This window comes from Myxine glutinosa, chromosome 11 (assembly GCF_964187855.1).
Source record: "Myxine glutinosa chromosome 11, kmMyxGlut1.1, whole genome shotgun sequence".
Lineage (NCBI taxonomy): Eukaryota > Metazoa > Chordata > Myxini > Myxiniformes > Myxinidae > Myxine > Myxine glutinosa.
In genome coordinates this window covers 37,812,749-37,836,199 of record NC_136271.1, presented here as the reverse complement: position 1 = coordinate 37,836,199, position 23,451 = coordinate 37,812,749, and the positions used below count along the sequence as shown (strand labels likewise).

The 23,451-nt window shown below is 45.6% G+C and overlaps 1 protein-coding gene across 1 annotated transcript in view; it reads left to right on the top strand.

Annotated features, from left to right (window-relative positions):
- Positions 1-23,451, top strand: part of COL22A1 (collagen type XXII alpha 1 chain) — a 283,216-nt gene that overhangs the window by 147,199 nt on the left and 112,566 nt on the right. The window contains exons 22-24 of the mRNA XM_068129833.2: positions 12,833-12,886; positions 13,665-13,769; positions 16,095-16,139. Coding sequence (XP_067985934.2) covers positions 12,833-12,886; positions 13,665-13,769; positions 16,095-16,139 — 204 coding nt within the window. The remainder of the gene's footprint in view (positions 1-12,832; positions 12,887-13,664; positions 13,770-16,094; positions 16,140-23,451) is intronic.

The window sequence follows — 23,451 nt, the reverse complement described above, 5'->3', positions numbered from 1 at the left end:
AATCAACCTGACCCTGAGTGCGACAATTTTAAAACACAATTAAGTATGTCCCCCTGCTGCATTGCACCCTGCCTAACAGATTTGCGCCCACAGCTAACCGAATTCCGGAATTGTTTTCAAACTATACATTTATGGTGGGGAGCATTATTTACAGTGACGTTATTCCTTATTTACAACGCAACCCAGGACCTGTGTTTGTTCTTTTTAGGGAAACACAAAGAAGGAAACTCCTGTTGGGAGGGAGGAGACAGCACGCATTGCATCGATGCACCAGTACCAATAACACCAAAGCACCTAAAAGCACCAACCACCAAATGCACCAAACAGTGCACAGTCATTACAGTTTGTAATAAACACAAAAAACAACTGGTGGTGGTCTTCTCCTTCTCTGCTGGGCTGATGTTCTTCCCGATGTCTTCTTGCTTCATGCGGCCTACTTGGAAATAAAAAGCACAAAGTGTCCATTTTTTATTTAGGGCCACAGGGGCAAACTAAGGATGGTCCACCTGTTGGGCATAGGTGCCACCTTACCGAGGTCCACAAGCAAGATTACCTGGCCACTATGGCCGGTCTCCAACAGAGGTGCCCTGACCCAGAACCTGGGGTCCATCAAGTGATACTTGGCCGCAGAACAGCGGTCCATAAAGTGGTACATCAATGCAATGCATGCTGGTTGCGAGGGTCCTGGCACACAAGGCGACCTCCGCACGCTCCCCTCGACGCCCAGTGGCGCACAGTCCTCGGGTGGGAGACAAGGGGGGGAAAAAGACAGGTGAGCGAGGGGTACGGTCACAAGGGTACACGTCAAACAAGGCAATGCAAGGCGAGGTGCGTACGGAGAGCGAAGTGAGAAATGCTCGTCCCTACCGTACGCCCCCCACATGTGACCTACACTACCCCCCCTTGCCCCTCCCCATATTTACAAAAACCTACACCTTTACAAATTCGTCACTACTGTCAGGTCTCCCCCATATTTCCCCTATACCAAATTCGTCACCACAATCCCTCGAACCAAAATTTGCCATCACCAACTCATCATCAATCCTCATAAGGAGGGAGAGATGGAACACAAAGCACAATGTCACACCCACATCATGATGTGTCTCACATTCCAAAACATTTGCACAATAAAAATAATCAAAACAACCATGGCATGGTGTGGAGTAGCGTCACCTCGGGTGAGTGGATGTAGATGGTGCGAGGAGATTCTTAATCCTAACTATCTTCTAAATGACATTAACACACTTTACACTACCCGGGGCCTTTCCCTGCCAAACCATTGGCCTTCTTACACTCTTTGCGGTTTTAAGAACCAAATTCCCATTGACCAAACTGTGGTGCATCCTCAATTTGGGGTCTCACTCCCCCGATTCAACTCCCTGTGCCCTTGCACAATTTCAGGACTGGGGCGTGTGGCTCTCCCAGCAGGTCTACCCACCTGCACACCTCCACCACTGTAGTTGCCTCCGAGCTTACCTGCTCCTCACCTAACCTATCTAACTGGGGAAGGCCCCTACTGGCTTTGTCACCCCTCAGTGCCCTCTGGCACTGGGCTACCCGGGTCCGTCCTCCGGATCCTCGGGCCCCATCCACAACTCTACCGGCTCCCAGAGCCCACCTGCGGCCTCACCTGGCCGACATCCTCACAGTGGTGGAGTGCCCATTCAACTACACACACTAACAGGCCACACGCCCAGCCATTTCCACGACACTAATGCACCAATCCAAACTCCATTCTTCCACACGCACCACAGATGCCAATATCCAACCACAATTTACCTGTACCCTCTACCTAACACTTACACTACCCTCCCCGGGTATTCGTGATGGGGGTCCATCCTCCTTTCCCCCATCCACACCTTCGCACCATCCACTCCACTCCACAGTTTCCACCATACTCACTCCACGCCCATCCATCCATACTCCATATATTCCACACTCCATGTATCCACACAACCATTTTCCATTCACCTGTAGTTGCACACCTGTGCAATCACCTGGTGCCACCTGCACCCTCCTTCCTCCCTGGACCATTTGGTCAACACAATGCACATCACCATCACTCGTTCATACACTGCTCCATACACCTGTTCAGTTGCACACCTGTGCAATCTCAATCGTTCCTCACCCACTGCTCCATACACTGCCACGCTCAATTCACTTTCGATCCTCAAACACCATTGCCTCAGGCACCCAAATTCTCCCACGGTCACACACACATCTCTCCCGAGCATTGCCCCGCAATTCCTCATTTGCTCGATATCAACACTCATTCATACACTTTTCACAATACACTTCTGAATACACCTCCAACACTCACACGGCATCATCTAATCTACTTGGTGCCCTGCTAAAACTCGCGCTTCCCCGTCGCCCCTTACATTATTGCGCTCCCTCATCATTATCATCCAACTACCCTCTCTATGTCCCCACTACCGGTTCAATGTTGCTACCTAACCTTAACGTTACCTATGGTCATCTCTAGGTCCCTACACACTATATCCTAACCCTCCCGGGCTAGTTTTCACTGCCAACCCCATAGCTACTGCTCCTTTGCCCCCGCTGTGAGGGATGGCAGAGTTGCCATCCCACCACATCGGGCATCTCTCACTACCACATTTGGCCCATCCAAATTCCAACTAATCAAAATTTGCCAATCATCTGTCAATCATATCTGCCAATCATCTCTGCCAATCATATCCACTATTTTCAATTTCGGGTCCAAAACACTATCATCATCACCCGTCTACTCACTTGAGCCTCTCGGTGCGCCAATTCATCTCCAAAGCTCGGCTTCGCGAAGCCGAGCAATGAATGCGGGTTGTTTGGTGCCGGCGGTTGGATCCGTCCGGCCTTCGGTGCAGGGAAGGAGGTTTACTCGGGCCGAGATCCCACGCACCATCTCGGCACGGAGCCGTCCAATGGCCTGATCTCGCCCTGCCGGAACGCCTCAACAGAAAGGGGTCGCCATGACGACCCTTCCTACCGGGCCGCCCGCTCCGCTTAGTGGAGCACGGACGCGGCCGTTCAGAGCAAGGCCCGGCGTGGATCCCGCACGGCGGTTCTTTCGAAACCGCCGCGGTCACGATCCCCGCGGGTCCCCGCTGCACGCAAACCCCGGCACGAGCCGAGGGCCCGCTTCGACTATAAGTGGCTCTAACTGCTAACCCGGTTAGCGTCGATGCTCCCCTTGCATGCTTACACCCCGCGTTCCGTTCTTTGCTCATACATCCAGCCGTTCCCATGCTCCTCGTCATTGCACCTTCTCTTACACACCCAGGTACACTCATTCCGCTCACAGACTTTGTCACACACCTGACTACTGCACACCTTTGCACACACTCGTCGTTCGCACACCTCACCAACACACCTCTTCGCGCCCCCTCCTCGGTCACCTCCTCTGTGACAACCACAGGTGTGCTCTCCTCCGCACACCCAATCACGTGCCTCACTACCAACTCCAGTGTGCATTCCCATACGCGCTCTACCATTCCAGGTGTGCATCCTTCCATCCCAGGTGTACATCCTCTCTCACCTGCCACAACCAACTCACGCTCCGTGACACTCTCGCTACTTTCACCACCACACTCGGTCGCGCATTCACCCTTACTTTTGACAGCGCACTCTGTACTCATGCACCCGTCCGTTACACACCTTTCTCGCGCATCCTCTTGCGCACACTCTCCCGTTACATCCTCTGTAACACTCCCCACTACGCGCTTCCATGTGCCCCCTCGCACACGCGCTACGACCAACTCACTCTCGACAGCACACTCACTCCTCGGTGCGCACTTTTTCCTCACACACCCCATAGTCGGACATTCTCGCACACCTCCTCCTTCACACTCTGCACCTGTCGGACACTTTACCAGCGGCCTCTCACGAACACCCGGGTCCAAACCAACCCCCAAGCCGACTGAAGCTCCCCTCACACCATATACATTGCCGCGTATATCGCCACTCACCTTGGCACCTCGTCTCCGCACCTCCTTCGCCACCTGCAAACTCTTTATTTGGTTAGCAAGCACACCATCACGATTTGAGCACCGACCTTGGACATATTCCATCACCTCCTCCTTTATCTCCCTCTTAGTTTCCCTCCGTCTCTTCTTAATTTCACTCACCCCCTCTTCCACTTCCTCTAATTTTTCTTTTACCTCCTTCATTTCCCGGTGCGCCCCCTTAATTTCATCCTCTAAGGCCACCTTGACAGTTTCTATGTGCGTCCTCACCTCCCGGTCCTTCGTCTCCATTACTTCTGTCACCTCGTCCAACCTCTTCGTCAACCCCTCATGTACCATCTGACATTCCTTCTTTGTCGCTATTAATTCATTTTTGATGTCTTTTTGTGTCGCTTTTAACCCCCCGATTATTGCAGTGTTCTTTTCCACTTGGTCCACTAGTTCCTTTTGTCCCACCGTCAGCTGTTCTACTCCCCTCATCAGACCCTCTATGCCCCCCTGTAACCTAGCCGTATTATTCCTCACCTCTTTCTCCATACGCTTCTCACCTCGCTTTACCTCCTCGCATACCCCCGAGACATCCTCACCCACACCTCGTCTTATCTCCTCCCCCATTTCTCCCATCTCTTTAGTAGATGCCGCCCTCATTTGTTCTAATTCATCCCTCTGAGCATCCAGTTTACCTTCGAACCCGATTTTCCCCTCCTCTATCTGGTTCCCCATCCGTTTGATTTCCCGGGCGGATTGCTCCCCTATCTCCCGCAATTTGCCTTCCATCTTATCTTCTAGCTCCGTTAACCCATTCTTTACCTCTTTTATCCCGTTGTCTAACCCTTCAAATTTCTTGTCTAACCCCTCAAATTTATTTCCCATATTGTTTAACCCGTCTCTTAATTGCCCACTAGTACCCCTCGCTTCGTACCTCATTTGGCCCCCCAATCGCTCACTATCAGCCCTCGCTTCGTCCCTCATTCGCTCACTATTAGCCCTCGCTTCATCCCTCATTCGCTCACTATCAGCCCTCGCTTCGTCCCTCATTCGCTCACTATTAGCCCTCGCTTGGTCCCTCAATCGCTCACTATCAGCCCTCGCTCTGTCTTCCATTTCTTTCATTTCCCTGCTTCTTTTTTCGTTGTCGCACTTCAACTCTGCCATATATTCGCTGAACCGTGCCATGAACTGCTGCATGTCAAACGGCTGCATGTTAAAGCCCGCTGGTACAGCGGGCTTGGCTACCGCGCGCTTGTGCGAGGCGCCATTTTGCGCCTCTCCAACCACGTGCGCGAGGGCGCCATTTTGTGCACCTGAAACTTCCTCAACCACCTCCTCATTGCTCTCCTCCATTTCTTCCCTGTGGTCCTGGGTTACCCCTAACCCCTCTTCTAGTTCACCCACCTGCATCCGATCGCCTTGATTGTCCATGGCACGACTCAATTTGGGATGTTAAACAAAATTTCGGCCGCTCGTAATTTCGACCAGATTTTTGGATGTTATAAAAAATTTGGTTCGAGCCTCGAATCTCACGCCCAGACACCAATTGTTACGGCCAATAGTACAATTGGTGTCCAAAATTTGGGCTAAATAAATTTAGTCCCAGGTTCGAATCCCAACTCCTGACTACCAATTGTTACGGATATGGAATGACGGCTCTCCCGTTAGCAAGGGGGGTTAACCCCTTGTCCGTTACCTGGCCGTCGCCGCTCCTGGCACTTGTAACGCTATTCCGCGGGATGGAACGGATCAGGGTTATGGGTCCAGGGTTTATCCCGAATACCTTTATCCGTCCCTCCGCAGACTAGGGAGACAAGTACCGCTCGAACCCCGGTTTGGATGGTCTAGTTGCCGAGCGGTTTTTAGCAACCCGAAGTTCGAGTCGTTATCCTTCACTAAACCCGATCCTGAACGTTGGCCGAATCGCACCACGTACACTCAATATTGAAACCACTAAAGCGACCGAACGAGAATGAAGAAGAAGAAGAAGTACGGAGGAATAACAGGATTTATTAATTATTCACACAAGCCAAAGCAAAAAGAGCAGTCAAGGTTATATACAGGGAAATGGAAGGAGCAGGAGACACAGTGAAATCATTAGCTTACCTATACAAGCTTAATTAATAAACCCAGGACAACGTGAAAGACAGATGAACATTCACACTTACACGGGGAAATGCAGGCAGGAATGAATGGCTTGGAGATGGATGGCTTTGAGAGGCAAGGAAGGTGCAGCGGGGACTGGGCACGGTCGGGCCAGAAGGCACCACCGTCAAGAAGCCGAGCCGCGGTCGTGCGAACTCCCGCGGTCCCAAACTGCGCGGGCGAAGTTCCCTTCTCCGCACTGCTGCTTCGCGCGCTCCTTGCGTTGCCTTCGGTCTGTATTTCCTGCAGCGCGGCACGTATCACGGCGGCCTGGGCACACCTGCTCATCTTCAGCGTATCTCTCTTGGTGGGGGCGTCTCCCGCGGGTTATATAAGCCCCACCCTTGAACCTTTGCGAACCTCCCCCAAGCGTTCTCTCTCCGCCCTCTCAAGCCAAACCCCTTATACCTGGTTGGTTGTTCGGGGCTGGCTCACTCCTCCCCTCTATGACGAGGTGGAGACCCGCCTTTCTTCTTCCAACCGACCGCGTGCTCAATGGAGTCCATTTGCGGCGAAAACCATCCAAACCAGACACTTTGCAGATGGGACCTACTCTTATTTAATTCGGTGCAATGAAGAGTCAAACTATTGGGAAACACAGTCTTAAACTACATAGAATAAGGGACTAACTATTTAAAAGGATATATGGTGCCCTGCGTGTAGGTTTATGCAATTAACTAAGAGGACGAGCTTCGACCTTTCTTTACATTATGGAGGGTGACATTTCCACACAACAAAACCATAATTCTCACATCCTTTACACTTTCTCAAATTCGTTACAATATATATATATATATATATATATATATATGTATATATGTGTGTATATATATATATATATACACATACTTATACATACATGCATACTCATATACAGTCGTGGCCAAAAATATTGTACTGTTGTACTATTGTAAAAAAAATAAGTACTGTTGTTGTGCTTCCCACTCTCTCTCCCCTCATCTCCTGCTTCCTTTGTTACATGTTTTATGTGTTAGCTCTCATACAGGCTTCGACCTAGTATTAAAAAAAGACTCAACAAAAGACTCATCTATGTGGGTATTCTAAGGTATACGAAAAATAATGTTCTAACTTACAAAGATGTACAGTCGTGGCCAAAAATATTGGCACCCTTGCACTTTTTTCAAATAATGCACCATTTCTTCCAGAAAATTGGAGAAATTAAAAAATATTTTGGTATCCACATTTGTATTTCTTTGGTTTGCAGTGGAACAAAACAAAAAGGCTGAAAAAATTACTAAATCTTCTCCTCCTTATTCCACACAGAAATCCTAAAATGGCCTGGAAAATATTATTGGCACCTTTTATTAAGTTGTTAGAAATAATTAGATCCACCAAATTTTGGTGGATAATTACCCAACTCATCCACCAAATTTTGTCATAATCCATCCACAACTTTTTGAAATATGCTATACTGTATATAGTTTTTGGCACTTTCACTCAAGCATATGATTCTCTTTACTTTGGAATTGAAAACACCTGTGGTGAATTGCAGGTTGGCAATTTGGCAAATTGCAAGTTGGCAAATTGCAGGTTCCTGCAATTTAAAAATCACTCATTCAACCAGTTTGAATAGAGAAAAGGAGTCATTCTGCTGTTTTGTGTCACTGTGTGCACCACACTGAGCAATGGAGAAAGGAAAGAAAACCAGAGAATTGTCTGAGGAGGTCAGACACAAGATTGTAGCCAAGCATGGACAATCTCAAGGCTACAAGTCCATCTCCAGAGATCTTGATGTTCCTGTGTCCACCGTACGCAATGTTATCAGGAAGTCTAAGGCCCATGGTACTGTAGCCAACCTCCCTGGACGTGGCCGCAAGAGAAAACTTGATCGAACGAAGATTGAAAATTGTTCGAATGGTGAAGAACGCACCTGGATCAACTGCCAAACAGATTCAAGGTGACCTTCAGACACAAGGTACGACAGTTTCAACTCACACCATCCGTCGCCAACTCGATGAAAGGGGGTTCTATGGTAGGAGACCCAGGAGGACCCCACTGCTAACAAAGCCCGACTCGACTTTTCCAAAACACACCTGGACAAGCCAAAATCCTTTTGGGAGAATGTCCTGTGGACAGATGAGACCAAATTAGAGCTTTTTGGTAAAGCACATAATCTCTATGTTTACAGAAAACAAAATGAAGCCTTCAAAGAAAAGAACACCTTCCCTTCATTCAAACATGGAGGAGGTTCAGTGATGTTTTGCAGTTGTTGTGCTGCCTCTGGCACTGGGTGTCTTGAATGTGTGCCTGGCAACATGAAATAAGGAGATTACCAAGGCGTTTTGGAGCACAATGTTTAACCCAGTGTCAGAAGGCTGGGTCTCCATCGAAGGTCATTCTGTAATATTAGGTTCTGTAATAATAAGTTCAGTTCTGTTCTGTAATAAAAACAAAGGTTCTGTAATATTAACAGTGAAGCAAAGAATTGTGGAGACCAAATACTTTTGTCAATTTCAACTTATTTTTAGAGAACATTGTGAGTTATTTGAAAAAAGTGCAAGGGTTCCAACATTTTTGGCCACGACTGTACATACAAACGCACATATATATATATATATATTGTTACCGACACGACTTTGATGTTAGGGTGGGCCGAGCGGAATGGCCGCCGTGTCCGCACAAGTTACCCGATTATACTCGAACGTTGCCGAGTCGCTCTACGCTAAATCAATGAAGGAAAAGGACACAACGGCTGGGATTAAAATGACACGACACCAGGGATACGGTTCTCAAGACCTCCGGAGGAGGTTATATTAGGGCGGAAGGTCAGATTACAACGACAAGAGGGACAGCATAGAAAGATAGGCACTTAGACACACTTATCTTATTCCCGACAGACCACAGATAAACAGGACAAAACTGACTCACACGGGGATTGATGGCAAGGAAAGGCGGGTTGGTCGATGGCTCAAGGTGCACTCTTGGCTCAGGGACAGAATCGACCCGGTCCAGTCCAAAGATGCGGGAAGGTCACAGCGCTCGGAGGTGGTGGCTCGTCTTCTCAAGCTGGGGGCGCATCTGACGTCACGTCCGGTAAGTGGCCGCGTATATCCGGCGGGGAGTGACACGCCCTCGGCTCGTTAGCTCCGCCCCAGATGGAATCGGCCCGTTGCTTCTCATTGGGTGCGTGCGGGGGGGTTACCGGCTCCGCCCTTGACGAGGGGCTGACAAGGAGCCCCTTCGTGGTAAACCCGTCGGAGCGCATGGTCAATGGCGGCTAACCGAGCCGGTGTGAGGACGCACACTCCCCCGCGCCGCGCCGTTGTTGTAGTTGTTGTAGTTGTTGTTGTAGTTGTTGTTGTAGTTGTTGTTTGGGGAAGAAGATGGGAGGAGGTATGGGAAGGTCCTAAACTCACTACTGGTGCCATATAATCACATTCTGGTGCAACGAAGAGTCAGAATTAATGGAAACGAGTCCTTAACTGACATAGACTAAGAATAACTAGCAAGATGTCCGAAAGTTGTCTACGTGAGATGCGGTGGACCTGGGCACGACATTTAATGGGGGAAAAAGGGGAAGGTCGGTTCTACAGAGTGTTATTTACAGGCAATGGGACTAGGGAATGGGGGATTGGGGATAGTTGGGGAGTATTGGGGAAATAGGGGAGTATTTACAAGCGGATATTGAGGCCAAGTCCCATATCCGCAACAATATATATATATATATATATGTATGTATATGTATATATATACACATATAGATATACGATATTATATACTTGTAAGTACTTGTAAAACCTATTTTATTTGACGTTATAACCGTAACTTTTAAGCAATTGACTGATTTCCCAATGCTCAGATCAAGCATCAGCTGGTCACCGTTTTTCATCGAAGTTTTGATCCTTTCAGCTCAGAACCTCTCCAAATGGCTGATCCACAACCCAAAACAATACAAACATTCAAGGATGCTCTCCATTCAACTTGACAGTGCTTGAGCAAATCTGCAAGGAAGAATGGGAGAATCTCCCCAAATCGAGATGTGTTAAGCTGATTAACACATCTCGTTACACATACCAAATCGTTACACATACCAAAGCAGACTCAAAGCCGTAATCGCTGCCAAAGGCACTTCTATCAAGTATTGACTCAAGGGGTTGAATAATTATGTAAATTAGATATTTATGTGGTTCATTTTTAATTATTTTGTTTAAAAAATCTTTTTTTTTATTTCCACTTTGACATTATGGGGGTATTATGTGCACATTAGTGACAAAAAATCTCAATTTTATCCATTTTAAATTCAGTCTGTAACTCAACAAAATGTGAGAAAAGTCATGGGGTGTGAATATTTTCTGAAGGCACTATATAATAATAATAATAATACATTTATTTTATATAGCGCTTTTCAAGAAGCCCAAAGACGCTTTGACAGAGTACAAAAAAACAAGTGCAAAAAGAACATATATAACTGAGAAAATTACATCACAGCCGGTTTTTCCACTTTCATATGAATCTGTTACACGTTTCGGGAAGAATATCCAGATATTTGATGTCTGGGATTTTATCCTTCTCCACAAACTATCAGTCTCTGCATTCATGCCTGGTACAAAGCACACCCCAGCATTCAACACACAAACTGTGTGCAGCCTGCTCGGTTATTAGTATTCTAAATTGCTCGTCCAGAAGTATAACAACGTTATTTCAATAAAAATATATATATTTCGGGATTCAAATCTCTGGACAACAGGGGAGGCCCTCTACTAGCATCTGTTGAGTTCAGAAGCGTTCCCTGAATTTCATCATGGGACCATCCGTGTATTTTATGGCATGAGCCCAGCAGCGCTGCTGTGATGTCAGGCTGCCACCTTCTAACGCGTGTGACCAGTCGGTCAAATACATCACGTAAAATCCTTTCGGAAGAGGAATCGGCCAGTCCAACAACTTCTTTTGACTGCTCATCCCATGCAGAGTGCCTTACCTCAAACCACTCCCTCCTGAAATACTTTTATCGGGACAGGGCCTTTTCTGCTCTAAAAATCTGTTGGGGTTTTCCATTGAAAATAAGTTCTTGGATAGCCAGAGCATTTATCTAGCCAGAGCATTTATCTAGCCAGAGCATTTCAACAAGTTCTGGTATGTTCTGTTTACAAGCTTCAGTACCCATATGATCACATGATATCTTCGGGAATTTGTATTAATCTGGCCATTCAAAACACCAGTCATCATGAGTGTTTTACATTTATGTAAATCTGTTTTAGTCACCTTAGTCTCAATATACTTTGTGCACATTAAAGGATACTTGATTTGGAGCCATCCGTGTGCTGTGTGCCATGAGCCCAACAGCACTGCTGTGATGCCCCAGTAGCATTTGGCCGACTAATCATATGCAGGATGCATGTCCAGTTCACTCCGCGCCGCACAGCCAATGATGCGCATTGACGACACAGTCATTGTCACCGACGTCAACCAATCACAGTCACCACCCATGAGCATAGAATGCTTCGATCTTTATTTCCAGTATCCTTCCTTTTGTCCTGATGCTTCCAAGGTTAAAAGCTTTGAGATGCATCTTTTTGGTTCATGAGTTATCAACTGACCACTATATTCGTCATGTGTGTGTGTGTGTGTGTGTGTGTGTGTGTGTGTGTGTGTGTGTGTGTGTGTGTGTGTGTGTGTGTGTCTTGTCCGCAGCATAACTACCCGATATCATCCGATCTTGATGAAACTTGAGTGGGAGGTTGATATCATGATCTAGTTGTGTCCTGCCGAGAGTGGGCGTATTGCGGCCATTGTGGGCGGCGCCACGCCCGAAAAAGATGTCTTTTTAGGGGGTAATCGTGTTCAAGCTACATCTTCTCCGAGGCGTTTGGTGGAATCTGACAGGGGTTTCGGTATTTGGTTAGGCCAATGTCATGTGTCTAGCCCCACGGAGCTCGATTTTTAATTTTCGCCCCAAGGTCAAGGTCACAAGGTCATGAAATTTAGAAAAGTCGATTTTTGATGGTTTTATTACATTGTTCGCTTCCTGATAGGGTGAAATGTCGTACATGATCTTATATTATCAAATACACCATGAAATACAAGTTTTCCAACAAATTTCAGAATCTTCGACCTTTGACCTTTGAAGGTCACAAAGGTCAAAGTTTCAAAGTTGTCGGAATCTAACCGAATTTTCGGTATTGTGTAGCTAACTAACCTCATAACTGATTATACATTATTTTCTATCTCATTTCAAGGTCAGTAACCTTCGTTTTGACATTTCCAGGCCTGGCCTGTCCGGGTCTGTTTCAGTTATAGTCCGTCCTTTGTCATTGAATACCGATCGCTCGTGAACCATCGTCGTCTCCTGACTTGTTTTCTCAGCAATTTTGGGATACTTTAATTTTACTTTATGGATTTACTTTGTGTTTTGATAAAAATTTTATGAAGTGAGAATGTTCTGATAAATTATTTAATTGGTATATTTTTAAGTTCCTGCGTGAACGTATCTTCGTTTCTGTTAAAGGATAGCGAGACTAATCATGATGCCATAAGTCATATTGTATTATTCTTCATATCCATGAGTGTGTAGTTCAAATTTTGAATGATGTCGAGAGTATTTCATTATTAATTGGGTGTTTGGTCACATAAGTTATTTTTTGACATTTTACGTTTTCTTCTCTTTGGAAAAATACTTTATGTTCATATCGTAAATTTGAGGTTCAAGTAGCAAAGGCAAAAGCTAGCCACAGTACTATCGTAATTACTATATCTTCTGTCCATCTGTGCCCAAGGGCCTTACGGGATCTATTGGTCCACTTGGGAATTCAGGAACACCAGGAATCAAGGTAAAGCTTTTGGATCTTAACATTCTAAAATCATGGCTTCATATGAGACATGAGCAAAAAATGTGAGCAACAGCTCCTCAGTTTACTTATAATATGCCCAATGAATGAATGCTTTCTTCAGCATAACTTGTGAAAATAATTGTCTTTCCAAATAAAAACTGATTATCCTCAAAGGAGCAGGCAAATGCAGCCATTTTAACCACAAACTTTCCTAATACTCTCACTAACAAACTACCAGGCTGCACTTCTCATGCACCCCATTTTATGCTTCTGACAGATTAACCAATTTTGGATAATTTTCATGTGAAGAGATATTGAAATTGAATTTTCTCATGCATCTCCCAAAGGAAAACTCAGTTCTTTGTTGGAATAATAAATGGTCTCATTCGAAGCCAAGTAAAGTGTTTTTGTATTGATTAAGTCATAAAACTCCCAATTATTTTTATGTTTCCTAGGAGGAACCTAACCTTACACTTTGTTACTGAACATTTTACCTGGAATTATACCAGCTGCACTCACCAGTATGTCTGACAATCAAGACAGTCGAGAGAAATATGGGTTATTAGGTTTAAAATTATCATGAATTGCCTTATTTAGGAACAATCCTTGTATTTTATGGAATGAGCTCAAGACACACAGGCATTTTACCTTCTTAAGTCAGTGGTTCATAAATGATATCACAATAAATGTTTGACATTAAGCCATTAATGAAAAGGCCCGTGCAGGGCACCTTGATCGACTGTGTGTAAGATGATAAATCGTGGCTCGTATTTTACAGGGACAAAGTGGATTGAGGGGTACACCTGGCAACACTGGTCCCGCGGGTCCTCCTGGGACGCAGGGTGAGCATGGACCACCTGGGCTATCTCGGCCTGGAAAGCCAGTGAGTAAACGTTTGTTTCAATACTACTTTCAAACACAAATGACGATGACTCTGGATGTCTGAAAGTGAAATAGCATGTTCAAATTAATTTATTACACATTTCAGCAAAATGTATTCATTGATGTTTCCTAGAGATTGATACAATCATCATGATTTTAAATGTTCATTGCTTTAATTATAACTACAAATAAACAGCTTTTATAATTTAATCTTACCAAAATTATCGGGTAGGTATGAACGAATATTGAGCAAATTGAAGAAAAATTCAAACTTCGTTGAATCTTCAGGCTCCTGCAGGTAATAAGGCCCAACTAAGACAAAATCCTTTGTAATCACAAAATCATTTATTTGACAAAAGTGAAACAATGCACAGAGAACCATCGGAACATCAACTACTAATATCCAAAAGTACAGAGCATTTAGATGATTGTGATTAGAGCAAAATATGATTACTGTAAACCAGTGGTTCTTAAGCCGGGCTGCACGCTTTCCTCCGGGGTGCGAAATGTCATTTCTTGGGGTGTGAAATGGTGCTTTTCCACCGCGGTACCGTACCATACTGTAACCAAAATCCGTTTGTTGTCCCCCGTCGCAACGCGGAGCGAAAGGGGGACTATGGTTTTCCCCTCCGTCCGTGTGTCCGTCCATCCGTCCGTCCGTCCGTCCGTGCGTGTGTGCGGGCGTGCGTACGTGCCTACGTGCATGCATGCGTGCGTAAGCGAAGGACCGCATTCAAATTTGGTGTGTGGGTGCAACCCACGTCAAAATCCAAGATGGCCACCGCAATGTATGTCTGACGCCATGTATGTCTGAACCTTGTGAGCGAAATATCTTGAAAAATAAACGAACTACTAACTTCTAATCTGTTGTGTGGGTGTATCGACGCATAAGGGAGAACGCCATTGAAAATTGGGTCGCCATGTCAAAATCCAAGATGGCCGCCTTGCGTCTTCCACTTTGTCAACTCGCATCACTTCACCGACGGGGGACCTAGGCGTAACGCTTGTTCGTTTTTCCATTACCAAGCGAACCGTAACTAAGTACCTGTGCTAAATTTGGTTCCTGCTATGGATAGGTACCAAGCGAGCCGAACGCGGACCTATGGGTGGAGCTCGCAATATTGCAGACCGTTTATTGGGCAATCACAATCGTCAATTCAGGAAGAAAGTGAAAGGTAGTCGTAATGTTACTAGCTATATATATTAAGGCTAACGTAACATACTGTACCTGTATTCTTTGTTTGCGCCGACGGAAAAGGCCCAAATCTTCATGGTCAGTCTTCATAATTGTCTGCAAAGGTTTCATTCTCTTTTTAGCTGTCCTCTTTCTGCCGTCTTTCAGCTTCTTCTCAAACACGTCCTCTCTTTTTGCATTTCGCTAAAAGCTCATGTTCAGATAAAACCAAAACTCCAGAAGAAGTAAAACACAGCTTCAAGCTTCTCCATAGTTGCGGAGCTGTTTACAGTTTAGTGTCGCATAAGAAACTAGAACGGCACTGAGTAGAGAGCATACCTCTGCCTGGTTGGCCCTATCACTCAATGGTGAAGAATCACTTAAAAAATTATACTAGCTGGATCATAATCCGGATCTTCACCAAAATTAAATCGATTCTTCCTTGTAACACGCACAATCTGTCGAACAAGTTTTGTCCAAATCCGTCCATAACTTCTTGAGATATCCCGCAATGTATCGTTTTTGGTCCCATCTCCCAATGGTGAAGAATCACTTTAAAATTCTACTATCCGGATCCGAATCCGGATCTTCACCAAAATCTAATCATTTCGTCCTTGTCACATACGCTACGCTACATCAGTCAAATTTCGTCCGAATCCGTCCACAACTTTTTGAGATATTTTATTCACAAACGGATATGTCTTTCCTGATTAAAGGTGGATTGAGGTTATGTTTTCACCCCTGTCTGTCTGTCTGTCTATCAGACAACTACGGTCTGTTTGTCTGTTTGTTTGTGAACAACATACATTCATTGAAGCAACCAACTTGAATGACCTTTCTGATTAAGGTACATAATTTTTATTTTTGCTCCGATGAAAGGTTAATGCTTGAAATCTCAGGTTCTCCTTCCTTTTCAAGAGATTTAGCATATTTTGATCAGTGTTCTGTTGATTCCATCCATATTGTTTTGCCTGTTCGCCGATGTAGGGCCTCATTTCATAGCCTTCACAAGCAAGAATAGTTCTTCATTCTAAAATTTTGTTTCGTTGGTGACTTTGCAGTCTTATTTGTATGCAGATTAATGTGGCTTGAGCATTTTAACCTTTTATCAATGTTGACCTAATCTACAATTTAATTCTTCTCTGAATACAGGGTGCTGATGGCAGGCCAGGCTCTCCTGGACCTCCAGGTTTACCGGTAAGCATTGATATATCAACAACATCGATCATTAAAATACTACAGTAGTGTCTCCTTAAAATGAACAGATCTGTCTTGTAAAGTTGCCATTGAATCAAAAATGTGTGACTCCAGGAGGTGTGGAAGCCCTCCCACTTTGTCAAGGCAAAATCGAATGAACAAGGGGATAAAAAGACACAGAAAAAGAATGAACTTGCAATTGTGCTGCTATTGATGGAAAGCGAATGTGTTCTATTTTTGTACCTTCATACATAAGACTCAAATTGTGAGAAGCTTTAATGGCGTTAAATGTTAACGCCATTAAAGCTTCTCACAATTTGAGTCTTATGTGATAGCCATGTTTACATTTCTGCTTTCCTCTGCTTTCTGAAGCCTGGTGTTGGCTTTATGGTTAAGTCGGCTAGCTTAAGGTCGTCGTTTGAGCCCCTGTCGTACCGTTACATAATACCAGGTGGGTAGACTCATCCTGTCATCCTTCTGAAATCGGCAAAATCAGTACCAGTTTAATGCGAAGAATGAGCCATTCAGGCAGGTATCCTGCGATGAATTGGCAAACCATCCAGGATTGTGCTCCCTATCCAATGGAAAACGGACTCGGCAGCCCTATGTGTCTGAATACATGAATAGAGTGGTTCTTCTTAGCTCCTGAGATTAAAACCACAGTCACGCACTCATGTCTCATGAAATTTTAATCACTAGACATGAATATACCGATGTCTATCAAGTAGCTGCAGTGTTTCTGGACTTTCAGTAATCTCCCACTTTTTGAGAAGGAAAAAAAGTTGTAAAATTGCCACAATTCTACAATTTTAATTCTGAGGTTTGGTTTGAGACATAATGATCATATTTAAGTTGGTCGTGCAATGCTAGCACATGATGGGAAACCCAGATTTAACATCCATCCAAGGAACAATACACTTGGTGATGCAATGCCCTGCCTCAGAATCACAGAAGCCAGGTCAGAAATCAAACGCAGACCAGACCGCTGAATGTCAAGTGCGCTACTTCTACACCAACCTTACAGACACCAGCGTATCAATGGTTTTGTGTACCAAAGTCTGTTCTGTATTCCCAAAATGTCCTGTGTTGATCTAAGGATACAGCACTTGCCATTTATTAAATTCCAACGTAGACTTCACAGTGACCTCTGCCCTGATCATTTGATTGGACATTTGACTTGTCGTGTCATATATATATATATATATATATATATATATATACACATAGGTTAAACTCAACGAGGAACGAAGGTTAAACTCAATGCTTGCCAGATTAAAAGCGACTGGGAGATTATCAGCTGCGGCATACAAACGTCTGTACAGCAGTAAGGGTGTGGCTCCCAGGGCCTACGGGCTACCGAAAGTGCACAAAGAGGGATTTCCGCTACGGTTAATCGTTTCCTGTATTAATGGTCCGTCATATGCTCTATCCAAGTATTTGGCAAACAGTTTGAAGCATTTGGTGGGGACGACAGAGCGAACCGTACACAATAGCACAGCATTTGCTGAAAGAGTGAAGCAGCTCACCATCGAGGCACACGAGACCATGGTTTCGTTTGATGTTGTGTCTTTATTTACCAACGTGCCCATAGCCCTGGCGATTGAGGTGGCAGACCGGCGTTTGATGGAGGATGATCGATGGAAAGAGACTGCGGGAGCTTTAAGCCCGATGGACGTCTGTGACATGCTTTCTACCTGCCTCTCTTCCACCTACTTTGTATTTAATGAGGTATATTACAAGCAGGTTTATGGCACCGCTATGGGTTCCCCGGTATCGGCTATGATTGCCAACATGGTGATGGAGGATTTGGAGGAACGCACCATTCCAGCCCTGTTACTGCAACCACGTGTTTGGTTCCGGTACGTGGATGACACATTTGTCATCTGTCATTCTGATGAGGTGGGCATCATCCATGAGACCATAAATAAAACTTTTTCCTCCATTAATTTCACCATTGAAGAGGAGAAAAATGGAGCCCTTCCCTTCCTGGATACACTCGTAGCAAGGGATCCCAAAGGAGCCTTAAAGGTAACGGTGTACAGAAAACCTACACACACTGATCGCTACCTTGATTTCAAGTCTTGCCATCCAATGGAACACAAAAGATCGGTGGTGCACACCCTCTCAAAAAGAGCACGTGATTTACCATCTACCTTTGAAGACAAGATGAGTGAGGTGGACCATCTTCAAAATGTGTTAAGGGCAAATGGCTATCCTGACAGCTTGCTACGCAACAGGAAAACGATAAGGGCTTCCCCACACAACAGGCTGAGACCGTGAGAACAACCAAAGGGTTGGTGTGTTCTCCCTTTTGTACTGGGGGTTTCACAGAGGGTCGGCAGAATTTTGAAATCGGCAGGAGTGAGGGTGAGTTTCACACCGGTTTTTTCACCCTTCGCCAAGCCCTTATGAGGGTCAAGGACAAGCTTCCGAGGAAGGATAGGTCAGGGGTGGTATACGTGGTGCCCTGTGGTTGTGGAGCTGAGTATGTGGGTGAAACCGGGAGGACCTTAGGTCAACGTATTACTGAACACCAAAAAGCATTTGAATGTAATTATCCCAGCAGATCTGCTATTGCCAAACACGGCCTTAAGGAAGGCCACACACCTTTATGGGATAGGGTTAATATTTTGGGCTCCACACCCAACAGAAACAGAAGACGTGTTTTGGAGGCTTGGCACACAGAAGAAACTGTTACCTCGATCACACAAGAGGTAGTTGACTTACCGGTAGCTTTTGACCCACTCTTGTGTAAACGAAGCAGGCATTCCGTACTTTGAACGAGTCCACATAATATATCACACAAGGTTTTTATTCGGACAAATTCCCCCCTCCCACCTCCAATCCCTCCAAACCACCCCTCTCCCACACCCCCCCCCCCTCCACTTCCAACCCCTTCTGGTTCCCCCCCCCCCCATTTTATCCCCCCCTAAAACCAACCTCCTTCCCGCATTCACCTTTACCGCATAGGGCCACATGTGATGATCTTGATAATGTGACAATTTTATTTTGTCTTAAAAAAAATTTTGGCTTTAATATATTTACAGTTTTAATTTAATTTACAATTTAATTGTTTGCAAGTTTAACTTTTGATTAAATGTAATGATTGTTCCGGATTTTCTCAACACTTGCGTTATAATCCAGCATTGCTTACAGGATTATTTTGAGCTGTTAATATGCGGTTGATTTTTGAATTTGGTCGGTAACGTCTCCGTTCACGAGAGCGGTGTGATACGGTTTAATTGGCTGTCCAGCATTGCCCACCCCACTTTGCATATACCCCGCCCACTGTGCATGTAAGGGGATGTTGAGATGATTTTATCACTCTTGAGGAAGATTAACGGAGGCGTGTGGCTTCACATGTTGTTAATCGAAACGTTGAGTCATTGTTTGTTCAATTAAAGGTTGGAGATCTTACCATTGAGTCATTTGTATATACTCCCAACCGCAAATCTTTGCTTATATATATATATATATATATATATATATATATATATACATATACAGACTTGGCATTTAATATGGAACATTTTTTTTGTGGGGGTGAACTTACTTTTCAAGATGACTTAGAACCAAAAGTTCATTGGAATTATGTTGAAATTATTCTAGATTTTGTTAATGTGACCTTCAAAAGAAACAAAAACCACATTTGACATTTCGAAGCAAATAAATTGATCCTTGAAAGTGACGTAAACTGATATCGAACTCAATTCACGGACAGTACTGTGTTAAACTTGTGTGCGTTTTCCAGAAGTATCTCTTTATTTTGCACATTAGCCAAAAAAAAAATTTTTTTAAACAAAAGTTAAATTACGAATGGGATTACGGACAGTAAAATTACAGTTCAGTACTTCCTGTAACCCCCACGAGCATTCAGGAGAGCACGTACACGTCGAGGCATGCTGTTCATGAGATTTGTCAAGGTTTGGACAGGAATCGCTTGCCATGCAGTTACAATAGCCTGCTGCAATTCACGCACAGAGGCAGGCTGCTGGTCCAAGTTGTCGATTTGACGCGTTAATTCTGCCCACAAGTTCTCTATCGGATTCATATCCGGGGACATGGCAGGCCACTCCATATGCTCTACACCACGGTCAGCAAGAAAGTGTTGGATCATGCGAGCACGATGAGGCCGTGCATTGTCATCTTGGAAGACAATGTTTCCTCGAAAGGCTGCACGAACAAATGGAAGCAATGTTTCTTCCAGAATGGCCCTGTGCTTGAACTGGTTCAGGTTTCCATTCAGAACAACCAGGTCAGTTTTGCCCCCTGCATGAAAAGCAGCCCAAATGGTCACCCCACCACCTCCAGCTTGGACTCTTGGCACTATACAATCTTCGTTGTAGGCTTCATGCACTTGTCTGCGCACTCGGACGCGGCCATCTTGACGATAGACCAGAAATCTAGACTCGTCACTGAATTCCAGTGTCCTGGCTGCTATTGACAGTGCTATCTGGCCCACTGCAATCAGTGCTGGCGGTGTTGTCTGGTCAGATGTGGCTTTCTCAGGGGACGCCTGGCACGATAGCCTGCTTGAACCAGTCGTTGGTTGACTAGCCTTCTGGATACAGGCACATTTGTCAGTTGCTGCCACTCAGCCCTAAGCTGATTAGCTGACTTGGTACGGCCATTGCGGAATAACCGGTGCAGCTGGCGATCATCCCTCCTTGTGGTTCTGCGGGACGTCCTGGCCTCGGTATTGGAGTAGGGACACTCCTCTGAGCATTTCGTTTCAGGATATTTGACACCTGACCTTGAGTGATGCCATATTGCCAAGCAATAGCACGCTGTTTCATGCCGGAATTTTGTAAAGCCACCACTAAATGACAAACAGCATTGTCGAGTTCACGGACCATCCAGGGGAAGCGGCAATAACTTTTGTAGACGTGCAGCAGTTGTTTTCCACGAATACAGAACGCAACAACCCTTATATACCCGATTGTGAAGCCAATCGTCAAATGTACCTGTCTGTAATAATAATAATAATAATTCATTTATTTTGTATAGCGCTTTTCCAGAAGCCCAAAGGCGCTTTGACAGAGTGGCAAACATAATGCATAACAATACATGAAAACAACAATTTCAAAAAAGACAAGAATCAATAGGGAAATATTTAAAGCAAAAGGAGGGAGAAGGAGAAGAGATAGTCAGGGGTTAAATGCTGTGGGTTGAATGTTGAATGCAGTGTTGAACAGGTGGGTCTTTAGTGATGTTTTGAATGTGGTGAGTGAGGAGGAGTCTCTGATGGTGTGAGGTCGTGAGTTCCAGAGGGTGGGCGCAGCGATGGAGAAGGCCCTGTCCCCCCAGGATCTGAATTTGGTCCGGATGGAGGGGGTCAGGAGGTTTGTACCAGCAGAGCGGAGGTTGCGGGTGGGAGTGTGTCTGGAGAGGAGGTCAGCCAGGTAGGATGGGGCCAGGTTATGGAGGGCTTTGTATGTCAAGAGGAGGATTTTGTCCTGGATTCTCTGGGGGATGGGGAGCCAGTGAAGCTTGTAAAGGACGGGGGTGATGTGGTCACGGGTCCGGGAATGGGTGAGTAGACGGGCAGCGGAGTTCTGAATGTATTGGAGTTTATTGGTGATTTTTGAGGGTGAACCATAGAGGAGGCTATTGCAGTAGTCCAGACGGGAGGTGATGAAGGCGTGGATGAGGGTTTCTGCAGCCGTGGAGGAGAGGGATGAGCGGAGACGGGCAATGTTTTTCAGGTGAAAGAAGGCTGACTTTGTGATCTGTTTAGTGTATTTGTCGAAGGAAAGGGTTTGGTCAAAGATGACGCCAAGATTCCGGATGTGAGGGGAGGTGGATACTGGGATACCGTCGATGTTGAGGGCAAAGTTATGGGTGGATTTTGTGAGCGTTTTTGGGCCAATGATGATTATTTCAGATTTATCACAGTTAAGCTTGAGGAAGTTGATTTGAAGCCAGGATTTTATTTCAGTGATGCAGTTTGTCAGGATAGAGTGGGTGTCGGTGGAGACGAACTTGGTGGAGATGAAAAGCTGGATGTCATCGGCGAAGCAGTGGAATTGGAGACCATGACGGCGGATTAAGTGACCGAGCGGGGACAGGTAAAGGATGAAGAGGAGGGGGCCAAGAACTGAACCTTGGGGGACACCTTGGGGGAGGGGAGCAGTGGGGGATTTGCAGTTATTGATGGAGATGAACTGGCATCTGTCATAGAGGTATGATTTAATCCAAGAGAGGGCAGTGCCGGTAACGTTAAAGGTGGATTCAAGTCGGGTGAGGAGGATAGTGTGATCGATGGTGTCAAAGGCAGCGCTGAGGTCGAGGAGGACGAGAATGTTGAGGTTGCCAGCGTCAGAGGAGAGGAGAAGGTCGTTGGTGATTTTGAGGAGAGCAGTTTCAGTACTGTGGTTGGACCGGAATCCGGATTGGAATGTTTCATACAGGTTATTGGCAGAGAGATGATGTTTGAGTTGAGTGGCTACAGCGCGTTCCAAAACTTTTGACAGAAAGGGTAGGTTGGAGATGGGTCTGAAGTTGTTTAGGGTGTCAGGGTTTAGACCAGGTTTTTTTAGAATGGGGGTAACAGCAGCAATTTTGAGGGAAGGTGGGACGATGCCTGTAGACAGGGAGGAGTTTATTGTTGCAATGATAAGTGGAGAGAGAGCAGGGAGGGAGGCTTTGACAAAGCTGGAGGGGATGGGGTCAAGAGTGCAGGTGGCAGTTTTCATTCCTATGAGGAGTTCAGAGAGGTCAGTAGGGGAGATTGGGGAGAACCGAGACAGGGGATGGCAGGACAAGGGGGGGCAGGTGGTTGGAGGGGGAGCGGGTGCGGCGGTGGTCAAGCTGTTGTAGATGTTGTCAATTTTGCGTTGGAAGAAAGAGAGGAAGGAGATGCAGTTGTCTACTGTGAATGACTGGGTGGTGGTGTTCAGGGGGCGGAGGAGTTTGTTTATTGTCGAGAAGAGTGCTTTTGGGTTTCCGGAGCCAGAGTGGATAATTTGAGAGTAGTAGGCAGAGCGGGCGCGGGAGAGGGCATCTTTGTAGTGTTGTAGGTGGTCCTTGTAGGCTTGGGAGTGAACTGTGAGACCCGTTTTATTGCGGAGTCTTTCAAGTTGGCGAGCACGAGTTTTCATCAGGTGGAGTTCAGGGGTAAACCAGGGAGCAGAATGGGTGAAAGAAACTGTTTTGGTTTTTACAGGCGCAAGCTGGTCAAGGCAGGAGGAGAGAGTGTGGTTGTAGTAGTCAGTGAGGTCAGAAGGGGTGTGGAGGTCAATGAAGGGAGAAGTGGACATTTTTTCAGAGAGGGTGGATAAGAATGAGGTAGGTGAAAGAGCGTTTAGCTTAC